This window comes from Scyliorhinus torazame, chromosome 9 (genome assembly GCF_047496885.1).
Source record: "Scyliorhinus torazame isolate Kashiwa2021f chromosome 9, sScyTor2.1, whole genome shotgun sequence".
NCBI classification, from domain to species: Eukaryota; Metazoa; Chordata; class Chondrichthyes; order Carcharhiniformes; family Scyliorhinidae; genus Scyliorhinus; species Scyliorhinus torazame.
The window spans coordinates 119,031,022-119,057,601 of record NC_092715.1 but is presented as its reverse complement, the minus strand read 5'-3'; the positions used below and the strand labels follow the sequence as shown (position 1 = coordinate 119,057,601).

Genomic DNA, 26,580 nt, shown 5'->3' with positions numbered 1-26,580 from the left:
AGATCTTGTACCGTCCGGGGAAGCTAAACGAGCCTCCTGATGCCCTGTCCCGCGGCACATGTGCCACTGCACAAGTGGACCGCCTCCGAGCACTCCACGAGGACCTCTGCCACCCGGGGGTCACTCGTTTTGTCCACTTCATTAAGACCCGCAACCTGCCCTACTCCACCGAGGAGGTCAGGACAGTCACCAGGGACTGCAAAATCTGCGCGGAGTGCAAACCGCACTTCTACCGGCCAGAGAGGGCGCACCTGAGAAAGGCTTCCCGTCCCTTTGAATGCCTCAGCATGGACTTCAAAGGCCCCCTCCCCTCCACCGACCGCAACACGTATTTCCTGAACGTGATTGACGAGTACTCCCGGTTCCCATTCGCCATCCCCTGCCCAGACATGGCCGCAACCACCGTCATCAAGGCCCTCCAGGGTATCTTTACACTGTTCGGTTTCCCCGCGTACATACACAGTGATAGGGGTTCCTCCTTTATGAGCGACGAACTACCTCAATTCCTGCGCAACAGGGGCATTGCCTAAAGCAGGACGACCAGTTACAACGCCCGGGGAAATGGGCAGGTAGAGAGGGAGAACGGAACGGTCTGGAAGACCGTTCTACTGTCCCTATGATCCAGGAATCTCCCAGTCTCCCGCTGGTAAGAAGTCCTCCCGGAGGCCCTCCACGCCATCCGGTCGCTGCTCTGTACAACTACCAACCAGATACCTCATGAACGTCTCCTTGTCTTCCCCAGGAAGTCCTCCTCCGGGACCTCGCTCCCAACCGGCTATCAACACCCGGACCCATCCTGCTTCGGAAGCACGTGCGGGCACACAAGTCGGACCTGTTGGTCGAGAGGGTCCACCTGCTGCACGCTAACCCCCAGTATGCCTACGTGGCGTACCGTGACGGCCGGCAAGATACAGTCTCGCTTCGGGACCTGGCGCCCGCCGGAACCCTAAGCGCACCCAAACCATGTGAAAATGTGGTCATCATTTCTGGTATATGAATTTTGTGTTTCATGATGACGACCTTTTAAGGCATGATATTAAACCTGGCTCATGGGAGCTCACCAGCTTCATTGAAATGAGACTTGAGTTTCAAGCTCCTACATCAAGTGCCTCTGGCTTCGTTACGCAGGTACAAGGTGTGGTATTATCAGGTATTACAGTATTACAGTACCCGAGAGGCTGAAGACCATTTGTTAAACCTAGGAGTTTGCCATTGGCTGTTGGTACATAGCTCCGCCCTGACAGGCAGGGTATAAGAACCGGTGCCGTCCCAGCAGCCCTCATTTCTGTACCGAAGCTGCTGGGGAACAGTCCTAGTCGATTAAAGCCTTCAGTTATGTTACTACTTCGTCTTTGATTGTAATTGATCGTGCATCACAAGGATTGCATCCTGTGTCTTGCATCAGCTGGATTAATGGTCTTGGTGCTGACTGGACTTTCATATTCAAATCCTTCCAATCAGATTTCAGCTCCTGCAGTACCAAAATGACTCTTATCAATGTTATAAATAGTGTCCTATGTCTTTACCACAAAAGGGAGACTATCTCTCCTCTCCTTCTTGACCTGTCTGCAGCCTTTGATGAATGAAATGAAATGAAATGAAAATCGCTTATTGTCACAAGAAGGCTTCAATGAAGTTACTGTGGAAAGCCCCTAGTCGCCACATTCCGGTGCCTGTTCGGGGAGGATGTTACGGGAATTGTTTGTTAACATCACCGCCCTGCAAAATCTCTCCCCTGTCTCCGCTTGCTTCCATTCTTACCTTTCTAATCATAGCCAGGGAATCACCAGCATTGGTTTCTCTTCCGTCTTCCACACCATTACATCTGGAGTCCCTCTAGGATATATTCTTGGACCTCTCTTAACTTCTCATGTGCATGCTGTCCTTTGATGTTCAAAAACAAAACACAGTGTCGGTTTCCATATGTCAATAATGACCCAGTTGTATCTCACCACCACTTCTCTCAACCCATCCTCCACAGTCTCTAAATTGTTGGGTTACTTGTCCGACTTCCAATTCTGAATGATCAAAATTTTCCTCAAATTGAAGGTCTACTCCTGCTCCTGCTTCTTAAGTTTGTATAAATATTGGGATGACTGAAGCCATTCAGTGTTTGGACCCCACCATGCACTCTATCCTCCAGCCACTGACTCCATCCCTCTCTTTAGAGTGTGTCAGAAGCTGAACCAGGCTGTTCACAACATTGGTGTTATATTGGACTCCTCAATAAGCTTTCAATCACAGTCTGCCACATCACTAATACCACTTATTCTATCTCTGTAACATTGGCCGACTCTGTCCCTGCCTGAGCTTATCCGCTGCTGGAATCATCATCCATGCCATTGTTTCCTCTGGACTTGACTTGCCTTATCAGGATAGTGTAGGAAGACCATGAGAAGGCAGAGGAAGAAAATAATTAGTTCATTAGCCCATCCTTCTGTGGTAGTACCAGGTATTGCGGTACCTAAGACGCTGATGACCATTGTTTAGACCCAGGAGTCTACCATTGGCTGTTGTTACGTAGCTCCGCCCTGACAGGCGGAGTATAAGAAACGGTGCCGTCCCAGCAGCCTTCACTTTCTGTCCCGAAGCTGCTGGGGAACATGTTCTAGTAGATTAAAGCCTTCAGTTATGAAATCACTTCGTCTTGAGTTTAATTGATCGCGCATCAATTTAATCTACTAGACTAAAGCTGGAAGGATGGATCTCCGAATCAAACTGGAGTACCTTCAACTCAGCGCCCCACGCGGAGAACTCGGCTGCAATATTTAAACACTGGCTGGCGTGCTTTAAAGGCTACCTCGAGACGGCCAGAGGCACCGCCACAGGACAGAAAATGCATCTCCTGCGCTCAAGAGTCAGCCCCTGGGATCTACACCCTTATCGAGGAGGCGGAGAACTATGATGCCGCGATCGAACTGTTAGGAGGACATTATATCCGCCCTGTAAATCAGGTCTATGCACATCACCTGCTTGCAACTAGACGGCAAAGCCCCGGGGAATCGTTGGAAGATTTCTACCGGGCGCTACTGGTGCTGGGCCGAAACTGTGGCTGCCCGCAAGTTTCGGGGAGCGAGCACACGGAACTTTTAATCAGGGATGCTTTCGTAACAGGTATGAGCTCCTCAAATGTCCGCCGAAGACTCCTAGAAAGGGACACTTGGACTTAGAGAGGCACGGGCCCTGGCAGGGTCCATGGACGTTGCCTACAAAAACGTGCAGTCCTATGCGCCCGACCGCGCGGCGGTCCCCTGGGCTGCATGGCACCCCACAGCGGCAGCCCCACAGACCTTCCCCCTGACCCCGCAGGCCTGCGCTATAAGACGGCCCGCTAACACCGCCGGGCCCCACTGTTTCTTCTGCGGGCAGGCGAATTATCCCCGCCCGTGCTGCCCGGCCCGCACCGCCACCTGCAAAGGGTGCGGCAAGAAGGGCCACTTTGTGGGGGTCTGTCAGGCCCGTGCCGTGGCCGCGGTCTCCCGCGACTCCGGACCGCCGCGGCAACCCCCCCTTCAGGCCCCGACCGCCCAGCGCTCACAGCCACCCCCCTATCCTAGCGCTACGTGCGACCCACGGGCACGGCAGTCTTGCCCCCGGACACCACGCTGGATGGGTGGGCGCCGCCATTTTGTCAAACGCCGCCGCTATCTTGTTCATCCCCAGACACCATGTGCGACCCATGGGTGACGCCATCTTGGATGGGGCCCCAGGCCCCCAGCATGGCCGACTACATGCTGCCCGATCAGAACTCGCAACTGCTTCATCTGGCTTCGGTGACACTGGACCAAAGTCGACCCCGGACACTCGCAACAGCTACAATGACGGTCTTCATCAACGGCCACGAGACGTCTTGCCTGATTGACTCTGGGAGCACGGAAAGCTTTGTTCACCCCGACACGGTGAGGCGCTGTTCACTTGTAACCCACCCTGTAAATCAAAGGATCTCCCTGGCCTCCGGGTCACACTTGGTGGAGATAAAGGGGTTCTGCCAAGCGAACCTCACTGTCCAAGGCAGGAAATTCGACAATTTCCGCCTGTATATCCTGCCGGACCTCTGCGCGGCTACCCTCCTGGGGTTGGACTTCCAATGCCATTTGAAAAGCCTGACCTTTAAATTCGGTGGCCCTATACCTCCCCTTACTGTCTGTGGCCTCGCAACCCTTAAGTTCGACCCGCCTTCCCTGTTTGCGAACCTCACACCGGATTCCAAACCCGTCGCCACCAGGAGCAGACGGTACAGTGCCCAGGACCGGACCTTCATCAGGTCAGAGGTCCAAAGGCTGCTGGGGGAAGGGGTCATCGAAGCGAGCAACAGTCCCTGGAGAGCTCAAGTAGTGGTGGTAAAGACCAGGGAGAAGCATAGGATGGTCATTGACTACAGCCAGACCATCAACAGGTTTACGCAGCTGGACGCGTACCGTCTCCCCCGTATTGCTGACCTGGTAAACAGGATCGCACAATACAAAGTCTTCGCCACGGTGGATCTCAAGTCCGCCTACCACCAGCTACCCCTTCGTAATAATGACCGCAAGTACACTGCCTTCGAAGCACATCAGCGGCTCTATCAATTTCTAAGAGTTCCCTTTGGTGTCACTAATGGGGTCTCGATCTTCCAGCGAGAGATGGACTGAATGGTTGACCGGTACGGCTTACGCGCAACGTTCCCGTATCTGGATAACGTCACCATCTGCGGCCATGACCAGCCGGACCACGACACCAACCTCCGCAAATTTATCCAGCCCGCGCAAATCCTTAACCTGACATACAATAAGGATAAATGAGTGTTTAGCACCGACCGTCTAGCCATTCTAGGCTACGTAGTGAGAAATGGAGTTATAGGCCCCGACCCTGAGCGCATGCGCCCCCTTATGGAGTTCCCCCTCCGTCACTGCCCCAAGGTCCTGAAGCGCTGCTTCGGATTTTTCAGCTATTATGCACAGTGGGTCCCCAACTACGCAGACAAAGCCCGACCCCTAATCCAGTCCACAACCTTCCCCCTGTCGACGGAGGCCCGCCAGGCCTTCAGCCACATCAAAGCAGACATTGCAAAGGCCACGATGCGCACCATCGACGATTCCCTCCCCTTCCAGGTCGAGAGCGATGCGTCCGACGTAGCTCTGGTGGCCACCCTCAACCAAGCGGGCAGGCGTGGCTTTCTTCTCCCATACCCTCCATGCTTCCGAAATTCCCCATTCCTCGGTCGAAAAAGAGGCACAAGCCATAGTAGAAGCTGTGAGACATTGGAGGCATTACCTGGCCGGCAGGAGATTCACTCTCCTCACGGACCAACGGTCGATTGCCTTCATGTTCGATAATGCACAGCGGGGCAAGATAAAAAACGACAAGATCTTGCGGTGGAGGATAGAACTCTCCACCTTCAGCTACGAGATCTTGTACCGTCCGGGGAAACAAAACGAGCCTCCTGATGCCCTGTCCCGCGGCACTTGTGCCACTGCACAAGTGGACTGCCTCCGAGCCCTCCACGAGGACCTCTGCCACCTGGGGATCACTCGTTTCTTCCACTTCATCAAGACCCGCAACCTGCCCTACTCCATCGAGGATGTCAGGACAGTCACCAGGGACTGCCAAATCTGCGCGGAGTGCAAACTGCACTTCTACCGGCCAGAGAGGGCGCACCTGATAAAGGCTTCCCGTCTCTTTGAACGCCTCAGCATGGATTTCAAAGGCCCCCTCCCCTCCACCGACCGCAACACGTATTTCCTGAACGTGATTGACGAATACACCCGGTTCCTTTCGCCATCCCCTGCCCCGACATGACCACAACCACCATCATCAAGGCCCTCCAGGGTATCTTTACACTGTCCAGTTTCCCCACGTACATACACAGTGATAGGGGGTCCTCCTTTATGAGCAACGAACTGCATCAATTCCTGCTCAGCAAGGGCATCGCCTCGAGCAGGATGACCAGTTACAACCCCCGGGGAAACGGGCAGGTAGAGAGGGAGAACGGAACGGTCTGGAAGACTGTTCTACTGGCTCTACGGTCCAGGAATCTCCCAGTCTCCCGCTGGCAAGACATCCTCCCGATGGCCCTCCACACCATCCGGTCGCTGCTCTGTACAACCACAAATCAGACACCTCATGAACGTCTCCTTGTTTTCCCCAGGAAGTCCTCCTCCGGGACCTCGCTCCCAACCTGGCTAGCGACACCCGGACCTATCCTGCTTTGGAAGCACGTGCGGGCACACAAGTCGGACCCGTTGGTCGAGAGGGTCCACCTGCTGCACGCTAGCCCCTAGTATGCCTACGTGGCGTTCCCTGACGGCCGACAAGATACAGTCTCCCTTCGGGACCTGGTGCCCACCGGAACCCCACGTGCACCCGAACCATTGCTCCCCCCCCCCCCCCCCACAGCACCTCACTGGAGATTCAGTACCCCCGCCGCTCCTGCCTAGGCCCGCCCACCCACCGACGCCCCCTACAGGCCCCCCCCCCCCCCCCCCCCCCCCCCCCCCCCCAGTGTCAACCTCTTGCCCCAACAGCGCCGCCTAGGGGTGACGAAGCTGCCAGGGAGGACAAAACCACACTCCCTGAGTCGCAACCACCGGGACCCCCACCAGAATCACCACCGAAGCCCAGACGCTCCAGAAGGACGACCGGGCCACCCGATCGACTGATTGATTCGCTGTGACGTTAACTGTGAACTTTGTAAATATCCTCGACAGCACGGTACCTCCATACCTGATCATACCATGTTAAAGGCGACTGTTACCACTGGCCACCACCCCCGCCGGATTCTTTTTTAACGGGGTGAATATGGTAGTACCAGGTATTGCGGTACCTAAGAGGCTGATGACCATTGGTTAGACGCAGGAGTCTACCATTGGCTGTTGTTACGTAGCTCCGCCTATAAGAAACGGTGCCGTCCCAGCAGCCTTCACTTTCTGTACCGAAGCTGCTGGGGAACAAGTTCTAATCGATTAAAGCCTTCAGTTATGGAATCACTTTGCCTTGAGTGTAATTGATCACGCATCACCTCCCAATAAAGACCTTGAATCAATTCATGTGTAAATCTAATAAATGTTCCAAATCTAAATAAATCAGAATATATGATAATGCTGACAATGGGAGTTTTTCTCTATTAAAAGCTTTCGTGTGTTGCTGCCATTAAATAAATTTTGACTTATTTTTGAATCTATTACATTGCTGAATGAATCCATTTAAATGAGACACAACTGATTTATTTTATGCAGTACTGGCTGGATCCCACAAAAACCCTTGCTGAACACAAGGACCTCATACACAGTGAGTAATGCTTCAATCAATTCTTGGAACGTATATTTGCTCCTTTACACTGCCAGTCAAACTAGACTAAAGCTGAGGAACTGCTACTTTTGTGTATTTTCTGAGCCTCCTGGCATCACATGACCAAAACAATGCAGATCATTTTGAGTTCTACCCTCACACAAATGAACTGACATGTTGGGGTTCAACAAAATGCGAGAGGTAATACATCAGTCCTTTGGCAAACCTTTTATGACAAATTGGCTTATTGACCTGAGCCATTCACATTAGTTCAATGCGAGTATTACATATTTGGGCCTGCTATAAATCTCAGAATCAGTGGCATGGGTTTCTGCATTAGATGTTAAACCAAAGCCCATCTCTTCTCGCTGGTGGATATAAAAGATCCCATGGAACATCAGGGAGGTTCTGGCCACAATTTATCCCTCAATGTGACAGAAACAGATTAGCAGGTCAGTATCATCTTTTTGTCAGCGGGGGTTTGCTGTATGCAAATTGGTTGTTATATTTACTGCATGACAACAATGACTGTGCTTCAAAAGCACTTCTTTGTCTCTGTAATGCTGTGGGATATTCTGATGTGAAAGGTGCTATATAAATAAACGTCTTTTTTACAAGCATTCTAAACATCTTCTGTGTGAGTTTCTAGGATATGCTTTATTTCTGTTTGTAAATTGGGTGGTGACAATAGTATGTATTACATTAATGTTGACTGAGCAAGCACTTGAATGAGATGAGGCCAGACATGAATTATTAAACTGCTGGGCTGGATTATCCGCTTTGTGACGCAAGAAGCGAGACTAGTGATCGGGCAGAGAATCGCGCAAAATGGAAAAAATCCGGTTTGTGCCGGTGCCAATTCTGACGCCAAGCTCCGGTCCCTCACTGGCTGCGATATCGAAACAGTGCCCCGCGCTGGCGGATCCATGTAAAACCATCATTAACATGGATTTTAAAGTCATTTGCGGCTTGGACACTTGATGCTCCACGCACCCCCCCCCGGATGCTCCACCCCTCTTAGGCGGAAGTTTTGCAACGCAAATTGGTGCAAGTATCTACAAGCAGAACCGGGGGCAGTAGCGGGTAATGACATGGTGCCACGTACGTGGACCTGGGGTGTCCCCCTCGGGATTGGGGTGGCCAGACCACCAATGCTGCAGTATGTGTTTTAAACACTTCCCTCTAGTGCTACCTACAGGTTCCTGGCTGCTCACACTGCTGAGTATGGCCTGTGTCCTTTAAATGCTCAGAGAGCCTCTGGTCATCTAGAAGCCCACCGAGGCCACCCCTCTGCACACCTTCATACTCCAGCTGTTTCATCAACAGGATGGGCATGGCCAATATCAATCAGGGAACCTCCAGGTGTTGACACTACTCAGACGTGCTGCCCCACTAGAGAGGAAGCAGGGGATCATCAGAGCTCACCCCAACCAGAGGACACCTTTGGAATCCTGTCTGATTCTCTGCCCTTCTCAGGACAGAGGCCTCACCAGTGACCCCCACCCATCAGGATCACCAGCTGTCCCCTCTTGGTAAGGCTGGCAGCACTGACTGCCTCTGCCACCACCTCCCAGGCGCTGTTCAGGAGGGCAGGCTTGAGTCTGCGGTTCACCCTGGGGAAGAGGATGTCCCTTCTCTCCTGACTGGCATAGAGCTGTGCGTTCCACCTCAGCCTCCCGAACTCGGGTGTCATTTCTTCTCTGGGCCATCTTCATGTCTACAGTGAGTGCGTGGTAAGTGGAGTCCTTAAAAACTGCTCCAGCTGCCAGGCTCTTTAACGCTAGTTCCGCCCCCAGCAGTTACAACGCCCGCTGGGCTGGGAGTTGTGCTCAATTCTCACCGGCAGAGTGCTGACCCACTTGCATGTCCTGACTCACTTACTGTAAAGCACCCCCAACAAAAGTGCAAATTGGACGCTATTCAGTTCTTGCGGGAACACTTAGGGCGCGTTTCTGCAGAAAGATTTCCAAGTGCGGTAACAAGCGGTGATTGCTGCGAACTTCCCGGCGCTTGGCCCAGCGAGGCCGGCAACGCTATTCAATGTTAATTGGTCCACTTAACAAGGCCTCACGGACTTCTCACTGCAAATGAAGGCTCGCCAGCCAATTTGCCGGGACCACGCTCGCCAGCCCCTCACTAACAAGGTTAAGCAGCACTGAAAAAGCACTTGCAAAGCACCCACTCAGCTTGCAGCCATGACACTGAGAAGACCGGCCCCAAGATTCGGTGATTCAGACCTGGGGACACTCCTTGACACGGTGGAGGACAGGAGGGATGTCCTGTTCCCCTGATCGTCTCAGAGGGTGACCCACTGGTCAGCTAGTGCTGCCAGGGACAAAATGGCAGCGGCCTTAAACTCGGGGTGCGTGACTAGGCGGACTGACCTCCAGTGTCATAAGAATATCAATGGCCTACTCCGGACAGCACGGGTGGGATTTAATTGTTTTTAAATTTTTTAAATAATCTTTATTGTCACAAGTAGGCGTACATTAACACTGCAATGAAGTTACTGTGAAAAGCCCCTGGTCACCACATTCCGGCACCTGTTCGGGTACACAGAAGGAGAATTCAGAATGTCCAAATTAACTAACAGCAAGCCCTTTCGGACTTTTGGGAGGAAATCAGAGCACCCGGAGGAAACCCACGCAGACACTGGGAGAACGTGCAGACTCCGTACAGACAGCGACCCTAGCTGGGAATCGGACCCGGGACACTGGCGCCGCGAAGCATCAATCCTAACCACTGTACTACCGTGCCTTTCAGAGGGCAGCATGGTAGCACAAGCGGATAGCACTGTGATTTCACAGCGGCAGGGTCCCAAGTTCGATTGCCCGTTGGGTCACTGTGCAAGTCTGCACGTTCTCCCTGCGTCTGCGTGTGTTTCCTCCGGGTGCTCCGGTTTCCTCCCACAGTCCAAAGACATGGAGGTCAGGTGGATTGGCCATGCTAAATTGCCCTTAGTGACCAAAAAGGTTAGGAGGGGTTATTGGGTTACGGGGAGAGGGTGGAAGTGAGGGTTTAAGTGGATCGGGGCAGACTCGATGGGCCGAATGGATTCCTACTGCACTGGATGTTCTATGGTGCTGATTTGATGGGCCAAACGGTCTCCTTCTGCACCGTAGGGATCTTCTGATTCTAAGTCTTCTTCCAATGATGCACAGCTGCCAAGTGGGCTAAAACGAGGAAAAGTGCAAATGCCTTTTTTTGACACCAATGCCCCTCCCCACCGAGGCATTTCAGCCCTCACGTGAATGTGACCCAGTACCAGACTGACCTTAATGAGGTCATGACCAAGGTGCTGCGGAGCTTGTCCCAGTCGCTGGTGGACCTTGCCGAAGCGCTGCGGAGCATGGTTCAGTCACTGAGGAGCATTGCAGAGGTCGTCGACAAGATGGTGCGGACCATGGGGAACCGCCAGGGCTGGCAGAGCCAGATGATACAGGGGCAGCCGGGGCTCGAACCAGCTGCCACTCCATCCCGAGGTGAGCCCCGGGGCCCTATGGGCATTGAGCGGGAGGCAGGGCGCTGGGTGCCAACCTTGACCCATCCCATGGAGTGGTGATGGTGGCCACCAGCTCCCCTGAGTTCCACCTCTCTGATCAAAGGCGTCTCGGGGTCAGCACACTGTACAGGGCAGCACGGCTGTGCATGTGCCCTCGACAAGTGTGTTGGAACGCTCTGGCCCTAGCTCCAGAGATCGCCTGTACGGGATGAGGTAAGCAGCTGGATGCCTCCACCTCCGATGTGCATCCTAGGGACACACCTAGACGTAGTGGTAGAGCTAGGCAGGCTAAGCATGTTGAGGATCATTGAGGGCACCGGGGAAGGGGGGAGTGGTTGTGGGGGGCAGTTGGGAGGGGGTGGGAGGGAGTGTGGGTGGCACCATCGGGATTGGTCAAGTCCCTTGAGCTGTAGTCCAACCCCTGGGTGTTCAGATGTTGGTTGTTGCGTGTGTGGTGTTGCCTTCCGCAGTGTTCAAGCACAGTGTTCATGCATCAAGATGTGATTGGGATGCTAGGCAATGCTACATGGCCCGCACCCCACGGGAATCCACTTGAGTTGCATGAACTGCTCACAACCACGATTGCCAATTCCCTATCAGTAATAGTCTCCAGATGCACGGCTAGAGTCCTCTGCAGTCGGTGGGGCTATGGGTGGTCAGTGGGTCAGACGGGCTCACACAATCCAGGGGTTAGCATGCTGGTGCCAAAAGCAGTTGCCCCCCCCCCCTCCTTCCCCACTTTCCCATGGTGGCCCAACCCTCCAAAGGGTCCCCCCCCCCCACACCCAGCCGAGGGTCCCCCACCCCCCGCTGAGCACTGGGGTGGAAAGCCCAGCATCCCCGGGCTCTTTGCCTGTGAGCAAAGATGGCTACTCATCTACTCTGCTCCCCACAGAAGCCCTCCTGCCAGGTTCACTTTTTTCAAATGGAGTACTAATCTGCGCCAGCGTGACCACTTGCTGGGAGGCCGATGAATGACAGGCGGCCTTTGGATATAGGGTGGCTCCTGTTAATTGTATGGAAATGGGGCTTAAGCTACGGCGAGATCCCAGTTTCACCTACTGGAGTGGCCGGTTGCAACATAAATTGTTTGGCGCCTGCCACAATTCTCGATTTCGGCCACTCCCACTATTCACTGGCCTCGTTTCGCTCGAGCGAGAGCGCAACCAGGCCAGAGAATGGCGCCCATTGTCTCCGCCCATTGTCTCCCAAAAGGGGAGCTCCGGTTGTTATGTTTCACAGTGACTCAGACTTATAGATCCTGCATTCTGATCAAGCTCATTTAATTAAATCTGTGCAATTTATCTGTAATGCTGCAAAATAAAGAACATGCCACATTATCACACAGCTCTGAGGTATCCTGGTTGACTTAAACTTTTTACCTTTCTTCAACATTTCTAATTACTTTACCTCACGGTAAGTCCTCAATGTTTTCTTTTTAATGATTTTTCTCTTTTTTCTCCAAAATTTCCAACCACCCCTACCCTCTTCATCCTCCATCATCAAAGATTCTCCCAGTCATCGGGGTAGAAGTGCTTTTCCATTGCTTGATTATTATTAATACTCTACACAGTAACAATCACAACACAAACTAATTATCATCTTAATTACCTCTTCAGACCTTAGTTTTTTAAAGTTGCATGAATACACGATGCTTTAAAAACACTTTTCCCAAGTACTTTCAGTGCAAAATTAGTCAAAAGATTCAGAAGCAGGAAAGGATGTTTGGTGTCTTGTCACAGTTAATGTGGGTAAAGTTGATGGCAATCAAAACAGGATTGGATAAAGAAAATCCTTCAGGCCATTTGATCTGATCATTCCACAAAACAAACCTTCATATGTTTTAATTACAGCACCTCTGTGTTTCGTGACTAGCGGGAGAGTGCAAAGTGCAAAATTGAGATTCACCTGGCCAGCCCCTGATGGCATGTTTCCGATCATGCCCCAAAATGACGAGAAATTCATTAATCCTCATTTGCATCTATTTGCATCTCATTAACGAGATTGAAGTCGAATGCAGCAGCCTCCCGGGAATTATCTGACTCCCCAGTGGGAAGTCATGCGTGCGCCGTTTAGTACAAAATGTGAAGCTGGGACTTCCGGTGACGGCGGGCGGGAGGCGGCCGCACAATGGAGAGCCCCCCTCGGGAACGGCAATTTTGGGGCTTTAAGCCCGGTCCCAGGGTCCGAGGAGGCGGCAGAAGCAGGGAGAAGGCACGGAGGAGGCACTGAGAAGACACAGGAGGGAAAAAAAACCCAAAGAAAAATGTCGAGGGTGAGCAAAAAAACGGTTGATAAAAAACTAGCTGGAGGTCCGTCGGGGAGTGGAAAGGTCACCGCGGGGTCACCAGGAAAAATGGAGGCTGGAGCACCAGGGAAGGCCGCACTGCTTACGGCTGAAGACATAACCAAGGTGATGGCTGCGGAATTTGAAAAGCAGTTGGCGCAGATTGCGAAATGCATGGAGACGGTGAGGAAGGAGATGAGGGAGGTCTTGAGTGTGCTGGTGGAGGAGGCGGTTTCCCCGGTGAGGACAGAGGTGGCGAGCGCAGTGGCGGAGGTGCGAGAGCAAGGGGAGGCGCTGAAGGAAGTGAAGGAGACGTTATTGCAGCACGGTGATCAACTTGCCTCGATGGGGAAAGAGATGCGGAAGGTGATGGATACTAACAAGGATCTGCGAGGAAAAATGGAAGACCTGGAAAATAGATCCAGGCGACAGAACTTGAGGATTGTGGGGCTGCCCGAAGGAGTTGAAGGACCGAAGCCGACTGAGTATTTTGCCGCGATGCTGGCAAAACTACTGGGGGAGGGGGAGGACCCCTCCCGATATGAACTGGATCGGGCTCATCGGTCGTGGAGGCCTGTACCAAAGGCGAGTGAGCCGCCAAGGGCAGTGACTCTGTGCTTCCGTAGGTACAGGGTGAAGGAGAAGGTCCTGAGCTGGGCCAAGCAGAAGCGGGTGGTGCAGTGGGCTGGAGCTGGTATACGTGTATACCAGGACTTTACGGTGGAGCTGGCAAGGAGGCGGGCTGCCTTCAACCGGGTGAAGAGGGCACTGTACATTAGCAAGGTGCGGTGCGGCATTGTATATCCAGCAAAGCTGAGGGTGACTTACAAGCTCAGGGACTTTTATTTTGGAACGGCGGAAGCAGCGGAGGAGTTTGCGAAAGCAGAAGGACTGTGGCAGAACTGACAAATTGAGGAATGGCCATGTGCCGATGTAACCTCATGACTGTATTTTCTTCTTTTTTTGTATCACTGCGCGCGGGTGTAGAGATTAAAGGAGCCAATGTGGTATATATTTGGACAAGGGAAGGGGCGGGACTTTCACTCAAAATGAGAGTTCTTTGGGGTGTAGGTGGATAAGCGGGGTTTGTGTGCTAAAAGAGGATCTTTGGGCTTTCCTAGGGCCGGGCAAGTGGGAAAGGGACCCGGGCAGGGGCCTCCACGCTGGCCGGTGTGTGCCGGCCAGTGAACGGGAGTGAGGTGGGGGGAGGGGCTGCGGCCATCGGAGCCTGGCAGAACAGGGTCTGAGTGGTCTAGCCGGGGTGGAAAGTTGGGGGGGAAGGAACCGAGGGTAGGGGGAGGAGTTTTACAAGTGGCAGTGGACGGGAGGAGCTGGAGACCTGGGGTAGGGGGGTGGGGGGTGGGGGGGTGGGAGCTGTGTAAGATTAAGGGTGACTATGGGTAATCCCTGATTTATTTTTGTCATTTGTTTATGTAAACATGCGGGTTGAGGTTTGGGGGTTGGTGGGTAGATGGGATCGTTGTTGTTATTATGGGGACTGACATATCTTGCTGATTATTGTTTATTGTTGATGGATGTAAATGTGGGAGAAAATGTGAAAATGGAGGAGAATAAAATTAAAAAAAATATAAAAATAAAAAATGTGAAGCTGGAGCATTGGCTACTGAGGGGGAAGTGTGGAGGTGAGTAGCCATTTCCATTTTCTGGCATGCACTCAAGGACACTAGAGCTGCTGCCCCAGCGCTCAGGGTTGGGAAACTCTTCACGAGGGTTGGGCTTAGTCGGGGACTGAAGCATTCCAGATCTGGGATCACCACTGGGCTGGGGGGGGGGGCGGTGAGGGGTTTGCTTCTGTGAGGACTTCAAGCCATCTTTTAAATATTTTGGAGGGCTATAACAGGAGCAACCATAGCTCCAGCCTGTCTGTCCTGCCGAACTCTTCCAAGACAGAGTCCTGCTGCGACTTCTCTCCTGAAATTCAATTTCACCCCCTTTGACTGTGAGCAGCCTCTAGCTTCACAGCTGAAGGTTATTTCAAATGAAGAATTAGCCATGTTAGATGTGAGAGTAGTTCACAGCTGCAGGTTGTTTTGCTGCTAATTCCTGGAGGCTGCTATTGCTGTTTCCTTCCTTTTCTGTAGCCGGAAAGAAAGATAATTTTTTCCAAGATACCTGGGTCATGGATCACCGGGCTCAGGGGAACGTATAAACCTAGAAGGCAACCCAGTTTGAAGCAGGAAGACGCTGCGGGACCTGGTGCGTGACATCGATCCAAATGGGCCACCTGATGACACCATTGAAGAAATGCTTTTGCAGATTTCTGATGCCTTTGTTGCTGGTGTGATGAGTGCTGCATGTAACTGGCACGTCACCAAGGGTTAAACACGCTGGAAGTCCGGGATGTTCAACTGCACCTTGAGTGTCAGTGGAGTATGTGGATGCCAGGATTTGCTTCCGGTGAGTTTGGGCCGTGTGGCATTTCGCAGGCATCCGTCACCCACACATGCATCCGGGAGGTGATGGATGCTCTGTATGCACGGGCATCAGACTATATCATCTTCAAATTGGACCGGGGCCCCAACATGCCTGAGCTGCATCGCCGGAATGCCCCAGGTCCAGGGGCGCTCGATGGCATGCATGTCGTCCTGTGTGCACCGGGGCATCAGGGAGTGCCCTATATTAATGGGGAGTGCCCTACATTAACAGGAAGGGGTTCCACTCCCTGAATGTTCAGACCATGTACGACCACTGCTTCAGGATCATGCACCCAGAGGGTCTCCCACTTTGTGGTGGTCTGCTGGGCCCTCCACAATCTGGTGCAGCAGCGGGGTGACATGCTGGAGGAGGAGCAGGAGGAGGTGGAGGGACATGCAACCTCATCTGAAGAGGAGAATGGGGAGGATGAGGCTGTCTTCCTCCCCATTTCCCTCCCTCCCCAACATTCCTCGCACCCCCCCATGACACTGTCTCCTCCCCCATCACCCTGTTCCCCCCTCCAATGGCCAGTGTAACATCACTCCAGGGTAATGAGTCTGTGTTGGCACTGTCAGTGGATCACTATACAAGGCAGGAGAGTGATGACATCTTGCTGTGAGGAAATCTCTGGTACTCCTCAGTTTCTGCTAATGTCTGACTCCTGTCTTTCTGCTGACAGCATGCTCACCCATCCTCTGAACAGGGTGTGCATTGGGAGGTTTTAACTTAACTTACATCCTATTAATGTGCTGGGCACCGGATTCTCCAAGCCTGCGTGAAACTCCCGTGCTCTGGGCCGGGATTCACGTGGGCGAGAATTAGTGCAGATAATGGCCCTGGTGCGGTGGTCCTTGCAGTGGGCCAAGGGGGTAACTCTTTTAAGGAATTTCTCCCAAAGCTCATTAGAGGGCCACCCTCTCCCCCACCATAAAAGAGACCCTTGCCTGGAAGCCCCCCATAAGAGAGATACTGCCTGGAAGCCCCCATTAAAGACACCCCTGCCTGGACGCCCCTATTACAGAGATCCCTGCTGTATTGCACAGGTGAGTTTTAAAGCAGTCCAGACAGGCAGTGAAAAAACTCACTGCCTTAAAGCTCACTGTGCTAAACAAGCAGCGATCTCTAATGGGGGGGGGGGGGCTTCCAGGCAAGGGTTTGTGTATCGGGGTGTGTGGAGGCTTTCCAGGCAGGGGTGGGTCTCTGTAATAGGGGGCTTCCGGGCAGGGGTCTGTGTACCAGAAGGGTCTCTGTAATAGGGGGCTTCCAGGCAGGAGTCTCTGCAATAGAAGGCTTCCAGGCAGGGTCTCTCTTATGGGGGGCATCCAGGCAGGGGGAGGTCTCTTTAATGAGGGGCTTCCGGGCAGGGGTCTGTGTACCAGAAGGGTCTCTGTAATAGGGGCTTCCAGGCAGGAGTCTCTGCAATAGAAGGCTTCCAGGCAGGGTCTCTCTTATGGGGGGCATCCAGGCAGGGGTAGGTCTCTTTAATGAGGGGCTTCCAGGCAGGGGTCTGTGTACCAGAAGGGTCTCTGTAATAGGGGGCTTCCAGGCAGGAGTCTCTGCAATAGAAGGCTTCCAGGCAGGGTCTCTCTTATGGGGGGCATCCAGGCAGGGGTAGGTCTCTTTAATGAGGGGCTTCCAGGCAGGGGTCTGTGTACCGGGGGGGGGGTCTCTGTAAAAGGGGGCTTCCAGGCAGGGGCCTCTTCAGGGTTAAACAATAGGGCCAACCATCTTCAACTACTTCATTATTGACCTGCTGAGCATCATGAGGTCTGATGTGGCGATGTTCACTGGTGATTGCACAATGTTCATCACCATTCTTCGCAAATACTGAAGCAGACGATGCCTACAAACAATAATACCTGGACAGCAGTCATCCATGAACTGATGAATAGCAAGCAACATCACACCACACAACTACCAGGCAATGATCATCTGCAACAATGATCTAGCCAACCCCCTTGCTATTCATTAGCATCACCACTGCTGTGGTCCCCACCATCAACAGCCTGAGGGTCACTATCAACTAGAAATTTATCTGGACCAGCTGCATAAATATTGTGACCACAGGACCAAGTGTGGTGACCAACACATCTCCTGACACCCCACAGACTGTCCACCATCTACAAGACATTACTCAGGGGAAACATACCCTCTATTTGTTTTTTTGGAGTGTATAGGAAGCTTATTTAAGTGAACAACCTTTCTGTCATGATATTCAGATAAACATCATGGTGCAAACACACATACACACTGATGGACAGATCAACGGACAAATCAATACACACACAACATCACAGCGAATCACAGGCAAGAGCATACACACTATAAAACAGGGAACACGACACTTCCCGCTCATTCCAGCAGGAGACAGCTCAGGGCACAGAGCTCACAGCAAGCCACTCAGACATTCACCATGTGCTGAGTGCTTCTCCAAGATAGTGTTCGGGCTAGGTCCACAGGTTAGAGGGTAATGAACGAACCACAGTAACCAGTTTACAGATGTTGTTATTGTTAGTAATAAAACTGAGTTGTACCATCCGCAACCGTGTTGGTTCGTCTGTGTAGCAGAGCACCCAACACGACACTTTCCAATTTGTTTTGGTGGCCACGTGGCTTAGAGGAGATATTATTCAGCAATAAGATGTTTGCTTGGATAGGTGCAGTAACTAAAAATGGCTTGCCAGCAGCCAGGACAAAGCAGCCCACTGGATCAGTACTCATTTCAACACCATAAACATCCACTCCCTCCACCATTGATGCACAGTGGCAGGGGTGTGTACCATCTACAAGATGCGCAGTGCAACCTGTCGAGGCTCCTTCTACAGCACCATCCAAGCATGCAATCTCCACCACCTAGCGGGACAAGGACAGGAGACACACGGGAACACCACCACCTGCAAGTTCCTCTCCAAGTCACACACCATCCTGACTTGGAACTATATCATTGTTCCTTCAATGTCACTGGGACAAAATCCTGGACCTCCGTCGTTAACAGAACTTTGGGTGTGCCAATGCCAAAGGAGCTGCAGTGGTTCAAGCAGGCAGCTCATCATCATTTTCTCAAGGGATGTGAGAGATGAATAAAAAATCCGGTTTTGCCAGTGATGCTCAGGGGTGTGATTCAGTGGACTAAAGTTAAAGTCCGGGAAGGTCGAAACCTGCCTCCGCACAAAATCCCTCACCTGCAGTTATCAGAACCCATTCCCCCTGGCAACTCAAATTCCTCCTCCAGCTCCTCCAAGCTCGGGGAAACCCTCATCAATAAATAGATCCCCAAATCTCTCGATCCCCGCCTGCTGCCATCTCCGAAACCCCCCATCCAGCCCCCCTGGAGCAACTCGGTGGTTATCACATATTGGTGCCCACACCGACCCCCTCTAACCCCATATGCTGCCTCCACTGTCCCTAAACCCTCAGGGCTGCCACTACTACCGGGCCTGTGAAGTACCGAGCCGGCGAGAGCCTAACTGCACACTTAACCATGCAAATCTGGATCCTGCCCATTAGATCTCGCGGGGCGTGACTAGCGTCGGGAGGCCTGTAAGAGGCCTCTCGCAGGATTTACTGGCCGATTCCGGCAGGACGCGGCTGGTAATCCATGATCAATCGCTCTTCTGACCCACAGTTTGAGAAGTCTTGTGGTATCACTTCTCTCAAAATGGATCACCTACATTTTTCTGTGTCAGGTGCTACCTACCACGTCTCTGCCCATTCTGCCAGCCTATCTACTTCCTATTGCAGGTAATTGACATCAGTGTTTGCCACACCTTCAAGCTTAGTATCATGGGAAACATTTGAAAGTCTATAGATGTTTCCTCTCATGTGGGAATCTGGAACTCGGGGACACTGTTTAAAAACTAAGTGTGTCCCATTTAAGATGGGAATTTTTCTCTCAGAGGGTCGTTGGTCTTTAGGATTCACTTCCACAAAGAGTAGTGAAGATTGAGTTATTGAATTTATTCAAGGTAAAGTTAGACAGATTATTGATCAACATAAATATTGTGATCTGTGAGGAGAGTAGTGAAAGACTCAAGGACATCAGATGGTGGAATGGGCAGACCAGTGGCAGATGAAATTTTAATGCAGAAAAGTGTGAAGTGAATTTTGGTAGGAAAAACGAGGAACGACAATATAAAATAAAGGGTACAATTCTCAAGGAGGTGCAGGGACAATTTATTCATATAAACCCCGAGATAAATTGTTGAAAGTGGCAGGGGAGGCTGAGAAAGTGGTTAGTTAGCCATACGGATCTTGGGCTTTATAAACGGAATCTTTATGAAACACTAATTTGGCCTCATCTGGAGTATCATATTTAATTATGGGCACTGCACCTTAGGACGATCTGAAGACTTTGAGAAGGTGCAGACAAGATTACAAGAATGGTTCCAGGGATGAAAGACTTCAGTTATGTGAGTAGACTGGAGAAGCTGAAGTTGTTCTCCTCAGACAGGAGAAGGTTGAGAGGAGATTTGGTGTAAACAGAGTAGACAAAGAGACCAGCAAAAGAACCAAAAGCATCCTGAGGAGTCATTAAGTGGTTAGGCCCTGGCGAGCACTGCTGGTTGCGATGGCAGAGGCAGACCCAATTGTAGCCATCAGTGGGAAATTAGATAGACTTCTAAAGGAAAATACAATTGTAGGGCTATGGGGAAAGGGCAGAGAGTAGGACTAGTGAATTTACTCTTGCAGAAAGTTGGTACAGGTTTGACGGGCCAAATGGCCTCTATTGGTATTGTAACCATTCTGTCTTTCATTGAATGAAAGGGAAATGGAAGGATACTGAAAGAACCAAATGCAAACACTGACTCTGTGTGTAACACTGTATGTCTTTTACTCATTTGATGTGATTTAAACAATATGGCTAATTCACCATTTGCTTCCTTTGCTACGGGCTGTTCACATTGAAATCCATCCTTCGCAATAGCACATCAGAATATTACAGACATTAGAATTTGAAGTCTATGTGTGAATTTTAAAATATTTAAGTTTTAAAATATTCCATATGTATGTATGCATTCTATTTCAAAGTTTCTTTTCTTGTAGCTGGCCCACCCTACACATTATATTTTGGTGTAAAGTTCTACGCAGAAGATCCTTGTAAACTTAAAGAAGAAATAACAAGGTAACAAGATGTAAAAATAAACGTTGCTTTTTAAGTCATATATGACTGAATATTGTGCATTTCTGGTCTGTCGACTTAATGGAGTTCTGCAAGTCCAGTTTAATGAAATTACCAATACATTTGCCTTTTAAAATGTTTTTAAATGAGTGGAATGGAGAACAGGAATATTTCTTGCATGGAATGAATTTACAGGGCAGTAAAAGACAGAAGTACAGGAATTCTGGTAATTGGTATGTGCATGAGGATCGCTGTGGGTGTCTGGCTGTGAATCCATTTCTACCCCTTTCATTTCCTTTGCCAGTGACCAATTTATATGAAACCTTAAACATCTACCTGGACTGTGTGAAAGGAGCAAAGGCCATTTAACATCCACAGTGGGTCAAATTGCAACACTTAATAGCAAATTTTGACTTCACCCTCTGCCATAAATTTACCATTTCCATCTTGCACTGAAGTTCAGCCTCACTAAGGAAACAAGTGTTGACAGATATGACAAGATCGAGACAGGAAAGTCCAATTAGAAATACGTTTTGCTCCCGAATTGGGCAAAAGTTCCTTGAGTCTTCGGATTTTCATTTTGGGAGGAGTGTTAACTGGAGTGAGGCACATTGGCCCCGAAAACAGTGTGGAGGCTGCGACAGGGGCAGCTGGTTGCTGAGGCAGGCTTGGTACTCTGGGACCTTATCTTAGTTACAGTGATGGCAAGAAAGCACAAAACAGCCCTCAAGTCCTCACCCCACACACGCCTTCACACCCCACACACTCCCCATACACTCCATCCATGTTCAACCTATGCAATTCTCTTGTTAGGGGCTGGCTTAGCACAGTGGGCTAAACAGCTGGCTTGTAATGCAGAACAAGGCCAGCAGCGCGGGTTCAATTCCCGGGTCGGCCTCCCCGAACAGGTGCCAAAATGTGGCGACTAGGGGCTTTTCACAGTAACTTAATTGAAACCTACTTGTGACAATAAACGATTATTATTATTATTATTATTATTAAAGAACGTCTTAAAATAATTAACCTCAAGTAACAGGTATCTTCATTATTAGTGCATCATAAAACTTTAATTTTTCTGTTTTGTTCCTCAGCTGCCTTGGTGACAGAGATTGTTGGGTTGGGGGGGTGGGGCTCCTTCAGTGTCTGCATTATGTTCATTCACTTCAGTGGATTGAGATGGGTCTGATCAAGAGCCACTTGAGTATTTAGCAGAACTGAACAAGTATATATTTTGAGAGGATAAGCAGCTTTCCATTGAAATGAATAGAGCCACACCCAAGTGGAGGAAGCACAGGGCCTGACACTGCAGCAGGTCACTGTCAGTGATGTACTATTATTTCTGGGAATGCAACAAATCATCATTTAATCCCATCATTGAAAAAGCAAATGTCTTTACTCTGAAGGAAACTGTTTCAATATCATTGTCTTCTCAGAGATCGCTTTAGATGTCTTAATTGTCTAAGAACATTGAAATAAGTTAAACGGAGCATATGGGTGGAATTTAATGGCCTCCCAGCTGAGTTTGGAGGCAGAGTCCCCTCCCCACGAACTCCATCCTGCTCTCACACTCCTCTCTCCAGTGGTCTGTAAGCAATTGCTGGTGAAGGCCTGTGGCACTGCCGTTACTGTAGAGCGGATTTCTACCCTGCTCGGTGCTTAATTGGATGGGCTTTATTGAAATGTAACCACGTCGTAGCGAATCCCAGGGGAAAACAGTGAGGGACTCTGATTTTCCAACCAGTGGATGAAACCCTTTCACCCACAGTAAATCCCAGCCCGTGATTCTGTGAGTTTCTTTGTCAAATAACTGACTCAACTTTGATGGTGCAACTATAGGCTGATTTAACAAATACGTTGTATACACTGATGGGATCCAGCATTACAATTTCTTAATTGATCATTTTTCCTTTCTCATTTTAGATACCAGTTTTTTCTGCAGGTCAAACAGGATGTCCTTCAAGGTCGACTGCCTTGCTCTTTAAACATTGCGGCGCAGCTGGGTGCATATGCTATACAGTGTAAGTGGGTCATTCTCACTGTTTTATAATGTATGTTACATGGGTTTTAATGAAGAGTTACTGTTAGACTGACCATACTATTAACACTTGCTTGTTTAAAAAAATTCTCACTTATCTTGATTGGGACGAAAAATGGGTCACATCTGTCGGAAAAAAAATTGGTTTGGATTTTCTGCTTCACTAGTCCTGGCAGGCTGCTGATTTTCAGTCAAATGCTCCCCTTACACACTGGGAGTGCTTATTTAAAATTCTGTATGCCAGTTTGTGAGTTTCTGACTTTTAATTTCAATAATCAGAAAATCATGAGTTGGGGATTTGGAACTTCTTGATATGTGCTTGCAGTGTGTAACAAGAGTGTAAAAGCTGAAAATCTAGGCCGACATATCCCAATACCGTGAAAAATCATAAGTATTATATGTGTAGTGTCGCAGGGCCGAATTTTCGCCCCCAAGTCGGAAGCGCAGCAGTGGGAAAATTCCCGACCCCACAAAGCCGACTTGGGAGAAAGTGCCCCAGATTTTCAGATTTTCATTTTGGGGGGTGGGGTCGTTAACTGGAGTCAGGCCTGCCACTCCCCGGAAACAATGTGGAGGCAGCTACAGGGGCAGCCGGGTGCTGATGCAGGCTGGTTACACTTGCGGCTCTGGGACTTGGTCTCAGCTACAATAAAAGCAAGAAAACAAAAAAGGGGGTTGAGGATTTAAAAGATTTGACAACTTTACAGTTCCACTAAGCTTATACACATTTATGTCAACTCTTGCGAGGTTCTCTTGCGGAGATGGGTTGAAGTGTGTATACTTCAACGCAAGAAGCATCAGGAATAAGGTGGGTGAACTTAAGGCATGGATCGGTACTTGGGACTACGATGTGGTGGCCATCACGGAAACTTGGATAGAAGAGGGGCAGAAATGGTTGTTGGAGGTCCCTGGTTATAGATGTTTCAATAAGATTAGGGAGGGTGGTAAAAGAGGTGGGGGGGGGGGTGGCATTATTAATTAGAGATAGTATAACAGCTGCAGAAAGGCAGTTCGAGGAGTATCACCCTATTGAGGTAGTATGGGTTGAAGTCAGAAATAGGAAAGGAGCAGTCACCTTGTTAGGCCCCCCAATAGTAGCAGAGATGTGGAGGAACAGATTGGGAAACAGATTTTGGAAAGGTGCAGAAGTCATAGGGTAGTAGTCATGGGCGACTTTAACTTCCCAAATATTGAGTGGAAACTCTTCAGATCAAATAGTTTGGATGGGGTGGTGTTTGTGCAGTGTGTCCAGGAAGCTTTTCTAACACAGTATGTAGATTGTCCGACCAGAGGAGGGGCAATATTGGATTTAGTACTGGGTAATGAGCCAGGGCAAGTGATAGATTTGTTAGTGGGGGAGCATTTTGGAGATAGTGACCACAATTCTGTGACTTTTACTTTAGTAATGGAGAGGGATAGGTGCGTGCAACAGGGCAAGGTTTACAATTGGGGGAAGGGTAAATACGATGTTGTCAGACAAGAATTGAAGTGCATAAGTTGGGAACATAGGCTGGCAGGGAAGGACACAAGTGAAATGTGGAACTTGTCCAAGGAACAGGTGCTACGTGTCCTTGATATGTATGTCCCTGTCAGGCAGGGAAGAGATGGTCGAGTGAGGGAACCATGGTTGACAAGAGAGGTTGAATGTCTTGTTAAGAGGAAAAAGGTGACTTATGTAAGGCTGAGGAAACAAGGTTCAGACAGGGCATTGGAGGGATACAAGATAGCCAGGAGGGAACTGAAGAAAGGGATTAGGAGAGCTAAGAGAGGGCATGAACAATCTTTGGCGGGTAGGATCAAGGAAAACCCCAAGGCCTTTTACACATATGTGAGAAATATGAGAATGACTAGAGCGAGGGTAGGTCCGATCAAGGACAGTAGCGGGAGATTGTGTATTGAGTCTGAAGAGATAGGAGAGGTCTTGAACGAGTACTTTTCTTCTGTATTCACAAATGAGAGGGGCGATATTGTTGGAGAGGACAGTGTGAAACAGATTGGTAAGCTCGAGGAAATACTTGTTAGGAAGGAGGATGTGTTGGGCATTTTGAAAAACTTGAGGATAGACAAGTCCCCCGGGCCTGACGGGATATATCCAAGGATTCGATGGGAAGCAAGAGATGAAATTGCAGAGCCGTTGGCAATGATCTTTTCGTCCTCACTGTCAACAGGGGTGGTACCAGGGGATTGGAGAGTGGCGAATGTCGTGCCCCTGTTCAAAAAAGGGACTAGGGATAACCCTGGGAATTACAGGCCAGTTAGTCTTACTTCGGTGGTAGGCAAAGTAATGGAAAGGGTACTGAAGGATAGGATTTATGAGCATCTGGAAAGACACTACTTGATTAGGGATAGTCAGCACGGATTTGTGAGGGGTAGGTCTTGCCTTACAAATCTTATTGAATTCTTTGAGGAGGTGACCAAGCATGTGGATGAAGGTAAAGCAGTGGATGTAGTGTACATGGATTTTAGTAAGGCATTTGTTAAAGTTCCCCATGGTAGGCTTATGCAGAAAGTAAGGAGGCATGGGATAGTGGGAAATTTGGCCAGTTGGATAACGAACTGGCTAACCGATAGAAGTCAGAGAGTAGTGGTGGATGGCAAATATTCAGCCTGGATCCCAGTTACCAGTGGCGTACCGCAGGGATCAGTTCTGGGTCCTCTGCTGTTTGTGATTTTCATTAATGACTTGGATGAGGGAGTTGAAGGGTGGGTCAGTAAGTTTGCAGACGATACGAAGATTGGTGGAGTTGTGGATAGTAAGGAGGGCTGTTGTCGGCTGCAAAGCGACATAGATAGGATGCAGAGCTGGGCTGAGAAGTGGCAGATGGAGTTTAACCCTGAAAAGTGTGAGGTTGTCCATTTTGGAAGGACAAATATGAATGCGGAATACAGGGTTAACGGTAGAGTTCTTGGCAATGTGGAGGAGCAGAGAGATCTTGGGGTCTATGTTCATACATCTTTGAAAGTTGCCACTCAAGTGGATAGAGCTGTGAAGAAGGCCTATGGTGTGCTCGCGTTCATTAACAGAGGGATTGAATTTAAGAGCCGTGAGGTGATGATGCAGCTGTACAAAACTTTGGTAAGGCCACATTTGGAGTACTGTGTACAGTTCTGGTCGCCTCATTTTAGGAAGGATGTGGAAGCTTTGGAAAAGGTGCAAAGAAGATTTACCAGGATGTTGCCTGGAATGGAGAGTAGGTCTTACGAGGAAAGGTTGAGGGTGCTAGGCCTTTTCTCATTAGAACGGAGAAGGATGAGGGGCGACTTGATAGAGGTTTATAAGATGATCAGGGGAATAGATAGAGTAGACAGTCAGAGACTTTTTCCCCGGGTGGAACAAACCATTACAAGGGGACATAAATTTAAGGTGAAAGGTGGAAGATATAGGAGGGATATCAGAGGTAGGTTCTTTACCCAGAGAGTAGTGGGGGCATGGAATGCACTGCCTGTGGAAGTAGTTGAGTCGGAAACATTAGGGACCTTCAAGCAGCTATTGGATAGGTATATGGATTACAGTAAAATGATAGTGTAGATTTATTTGTTCTCAAGGGCAGCACGGTAGCATTGTGGATAGCACAATTGCTTCACAGCTCCAGGGTCCCAGGTTCGATTCCGGCTTGGGTCACTGTCTGTGCGGAGTCTGCACGTCCTCCCCGTGTCTGCGTGGGTTTCCTCCGGGTGCTCCGGTTTCCTCCCACAGTCCAAAGATGTGCGGGTTAGGTGAATTGGGCAATGATAAATTGCCCTTAATGTCCAAATTGCCCTTGGTGTTGGGTGGAAGTGTTGAGTTTGGGTAGGGTGCTCTTTCCAAGAGCCGGTGCAGACTCATGGGGCCGAATGGCCTCCTTCTGCACTGTAAATTCAATGTTAATCTATGATTAATCTAGGACAAAGGTTCGGCACAACATCGTGGGCCGAAGGGCCTGTTCTGTGCTGTA

The 26,580-nt window shown here is 50.1% G+C and overlaps 1 protein-coding gene across 8 annotated transcripts in view; it reads left to right on the top strand.

Annotated features, from left to right (window-relative positions):
- The window catches only part of epb41l4a (erythrocyte membrane protein band 4.1 like 4A), a 323,866-nt gene that overhangs the window by 119,840 nt on the left and 177,446 nt on the right, over positions 1-26,580 (top strand). For 7 of the 8 annotated variants that reach the window (XR_011949090.1, XM_072516431.1, XM_072516433.1 and 4 more), the window contains 3 exons: positions 7,215-7,266; positions 20,535-20,613; positions 22,531-22,628. Coding sequence is in view for 7 of the 8 variants with exons in the window: in XM_072516431.1 (XP_072372532.1) it covers positions 7,215-7,266; positions 20,535-20,613; positions 22,531-22,628 (229 nt within the window). In the remaining variant the exon portion in view is untranslated. Of the gene's footprint in view, positions 1-7,214; positions 7,267-15,358; positions 15,474-20,534; positions 20,614-22,530; positions 22,629-26,580 lie in introns of those variants that run through there. The other variant, XM_072516438.1, reaches the window with a different exon arrangement.